We start from the raw sequence: 4263 nt of genomic DNA on the forward strand, positions 1-4263 counted from the left end.
CTTCTGTTATCTGAATATATCGTCTGCGCATGTGAGGAAGATTCACAAATTCCAGCCGATATGTTAGCAGCGGCCTTCCGGTGTCTGGACGAAATACTCCGTTTCTCTCTGGACCAATTTACGAGAATCTCTATCCTGTCTGCCAAGTCACGTAGGACTAACGTGATGGATGCACTTTACATACCACACGAGGGCGCTAAGAAGAAGTTAAAAGACCTTCCTCTTATGGGCAAAGACCTTTTCGGAGGCAAATTCCAGGAAATTCTGGAAGTTGAAGCCAAACGAATTGAGACAGCAGACAAACTGAGCTTGAAGAAGCCTTCAGCCACTAACAAGCCCAAGTTCTCTGGGAAGAAGGCAACGAAGGGTGCTCCCTCGTTTCGCCCTGCCCTTAAGAAACCATTCAAGCCTTTTCGCCAACAGACGGCCAAGGCATCAGCTGGTGCAATGGTTTCAGCTCCACGCCCCTACTCTGCCCCTGCACGCCAATTTAGCGGCCGGGGACGTGGCGGTGGGCAATCGGCCCCCCGCTCTGGGTGGCGTCGGTGACGCCCCTACCGAGTCGACCCCGACACTGGGGCCCGTCGGGGGTCGTCTCAGAAATTTTGTAGGGCCCTGGAGAGAGATCACCTCCGACGCATGGGTGCTTTCTATAGTCGGCCACGGCTATCAACTAGAATTTACAAGCACCCCTCCGTCAGAAATATGTGTTCGCGAAACACCGGTTCCGGCAAACACAGACAAACGATTAGCTCTCGAACAAGAGATCTCATCCCTCATCGAGAAGAGAGCGGTCCGCTTGGTGCCACCAATGGAGCAGTTCAAAGGCTTCCTGTCCTCCTTCTTTCTAACACCAAAGAAGGCGGCTGGCGAATGGCAGCCGATAATCAATCTGAAACCGCTCAACAAGTTTGTCAGACCCAAACGTTTCCGAATGGAAACTCTCCATGTAGTTCTAGAGTCATTACCCACACCAGCGTGGGGAGCGTCATTAGACCTAAAAGACGCATACCTACACGTCCCCATCTTCCAAGAGCACTCCCGATTCCTTCGTTTTCGGTATCAGGGGCGCACTTACGAGTTCACTGCCCTTCCCTTCGGGCTATCAACCTCGCCAAGAGTGTTCACCAGGGTTGTGCGGGCAGTGGCATCACGTCTCCGACGAGAAACATAATGATTTTTATGTATCTCGACGACTGGCTGATAGTGGGAAAATCAGAAGGCCAGACTGCTCAGAATTTGAGGATACTTATACGTTGACGACGAGGCTAGGCTTCATCATCAACGAAAAGAAGTCCCACCTAATCCCGTCCCAGGAAATCACTTTCCTGACCCAAGCCAAGAGTGTTCACCAGGGTTGTGCGGGCAGTGGCATCACGTCTCCGACGAGAAAACATAATGATTTTTATGTATCTCGACGACTGGCTGATAGTGGGAAATCAGAAGGCCAGACTGCTCAGAATTTGAGGGATACTTATACGTTGACGACGAGGCTAGGCTTCATCATCAACGAAAAGAAGTCCCACCTAATCCCGTCCCAGGAAATCACTTTCCTGACCCAAGCCAAGAGTGTTCACCAGGGTTGTGCGGGCAGTGGCATCACGTCTCCGACGAGAAAACATAATGATTTTTATGTATCTCGACGACTGGCTGATAGTGGGAAAATCAGAAGGCCAGACTGCTCAGAATTTGAGGGATACTTATACGTTGACGACGAGGCTAGGCTTCATCATCAACGAAAAGAAGTCCCACCTAATCCCGTCCCAGGAAATCACTTTCCTGGGAGCAGAGATCGATTTACGCAGGGGCATAGCCGTCCCCACAGGGGAACGTGTTACCAGCCTGCTGAAGTGCGTCAAACTTTTCCTATCCGTTCAAGTCGCTCCAGCCCGAGCTTGGCTGAAACTTCTAGGGTTCATGGCCAGCTTAGTGGACCTGGTTCCATGGTGCAGACTGAGGATGCGTCCTTTGCAAATGCATCTTCTGGCACATTACAGACCAAAGACAGATCCAATCTCTCTATTGGTCTCGATCGACGATGTCATTCGGCCACACCTTCGGTGGTGGCTATTGGAACAGAACATTCGGTGCGGACGGAGCTTCCCCAGAGGGGATCCTCACGTCATAATCTCCACCGACGCCTCCAACGAGGGCTGGGGAGCCTCCCTTCCCCCTCGACAAGCTGCAGGCACTTGGGACGACAACACTCGGTCCCTACATATCAATGTTCTAGAACTCCAGGCCGTAGTCAATGCCCTACACCACTTTCAGGCAGACGTAGTGGGTCGGTCTGTTCTAATCAAGACCGACAACACGACAGTGGTAGCATATATCAACAAACAGGGCGGTACAAAATCACCCCAGCTGTGCTACCGGACTTGGGAAATGTTTCAGTGGCTAATCAGACACAAAGTCGATCTATGTGCCATTCACATTCCTGGTGCAGAAAACGACATAGCGGACTCTCTCTCCAGAGGCAAAGTAGTTCCCACGGAGTGGTCATTGAACAGGAGGATCGTACATCAGATCTTCTCGATCCTAGGTCGTCCACACATAGACCTGTTCGCCTCAGCAGTCAACACTCAGCTCCCGGTGTTCTGTTCGAGAGCCCATCATCCTCATGCATGGGCCTCGGACGCACTATCAATAGACTGGACAAACATGTTCGCTTTCGCCTTCCCCCCGATCTCAATCCTTACAAAGGTCATCGGGAAACTGGAGAGAGACAGGTGCAAGATCCTGCTGATCGCCCCCTTTTGGCCGCGTCAGCCCTGGTTTTCCGCGACTGGTGAGGCTCCTAGTGGGCTCCCCACTAATCCTCCCAGATCGTCACGACCTACTTGTTCAACCTCAGTCCCGGTTCCGACACCCGTCTCCGGGAGATCTCCACTTAGCGTGCTGGCCACTGTCAAACGTGCCTACCGAGGCAGCAGGTCTTTCTGAAGACGCTGCAGCTCTGGCCGCAAAGGGACGTCGTCTCTCAACAAGACGAATCTATGACAGTCGACTACGACATTATAGTAGGTGGTGCGCAGAACAGGCTGTGGATCCGCTCTGTGCTTCTTTAAGCCATTGTTCGGAATTCCTACTGTCATTGTTCAGAGCCAATTTGTCAGTAGGAACAATACGAAATTATCGATCAGCCATAGCAGCAATTCACAAAGGCTTCGCTGATGGCTCATCTATCTCCTCTAATGTTGCAATCACTAACCTACTCCGGGGAATGTTCAACGAGAGACCTACAATCCGGAAACTGGTCCCATCCTGGGATCTAGGTCAGGTCCTGAACATTTTGGCCAAGGCTCCATACGAGCCCTTGGGCCAAGCACCCCTCATTCATGTATCTATAAAGTTGGCCTTCCTGCTCGCAGCGGCTACCGCTAGGCGTAGCAGCGAGATCCATGCGTTGACTTTAGATTCGGGACATATCCGCTGGGAACCAGGTGGGGTTTGCCTGATCCCAAGGCGTCCTTCCTGACGAAAATCAGACGGCAAGTTTCAGCCCTCCTGATATTTTCTCCCCAAAATAGAGTCAACCTCTTCTATCCCCTCAGACAAATTATGGTGCCCAGTGCGCGCCCTAAAATGGTATCTGGCACGCACTAAGTCACTCAGGGATAAATGCATGCAGCTCTTTATTACAACCATAAAGCCACATGGCCCCGCCTCAAGGGACACCATTGCGCGTTGGGTAGTAGCTGCTATCAAATTTGCTAATGCGGACTGGCCATCCAAAAAGGATGCTTCTGTCCAAGGCCTTGTCCGAGCCCATGACGTACGCGCCGTAGCGGCGTCCTGGGCATTTTTTAGGGGAGTCCCTATTTCAGAGATTTCTCAAGCAGCATGCTGGAAGTCTGCCACGACATTCACATCCTGCTACCTACGTGATGTACTCCAGACTGGAGGGAACACAGGGAAGACGGTACTGACACAACACCAGTCCTCGTCTACGAACCCTACCCTGCGCAGTAGTTCTTCCCGGCCTGGCCAGGAGACCAACTAAGCAGGTAATACATTTACATGTATATTCAATCTAAATGGTCTAAATCATTATGTATATATATATATATACTGTTGTTTAACCATTTGATTCCAGGGCTCTCGCCTACCCAGCCACCGATTGTCGGTGCCACTCTATGCATATGTAGTAGCTATTTGGGTAAGTGAATGAAGTAGACTCCCCCCCCCCCCCACAGAAGTGTGGGACGAGTCTACGAGTGATACTTACCCAAATAGCTTCTCCGCCCTCCTCCCCACTCTCGG

General features: G+C 51.5%; 1 protein-coding gene across 1 annotated transcript; it reads left to right on the top strand.

Moving 5' to 3' along the window:
* Positions 1-1623: 1623 nt before the first annotated feature.
* LOC119720969 lies at positions 1624-2943 on the top strand. The gene has a single exon (XM_038190834.1). It carries the CDS (start codon positions 1624-1626, stop codon positions 2941-2943), a length of 1320 nt encoding a protein of 439 aa, XP_038046762.1.
* Positions 2944-4263: the final 1320 nt, after the last annotated feature.

The sequence above is a fragment of the Patiria miniata genome, unplaced genomic scaffold (genome assembly GCF_015706575.1).
Source record: "Patiria miniata isolate m_02_andy unplaced genomic scaffold, ASM1570657v1 HiC_scaffold_9, whole genome shotgun sequence".
NCBI lineage: Eukaryota > Metazoa > Echinodermata > Asteroidea > Valvatida > Asterinidae > Patiria > Patiria miniata.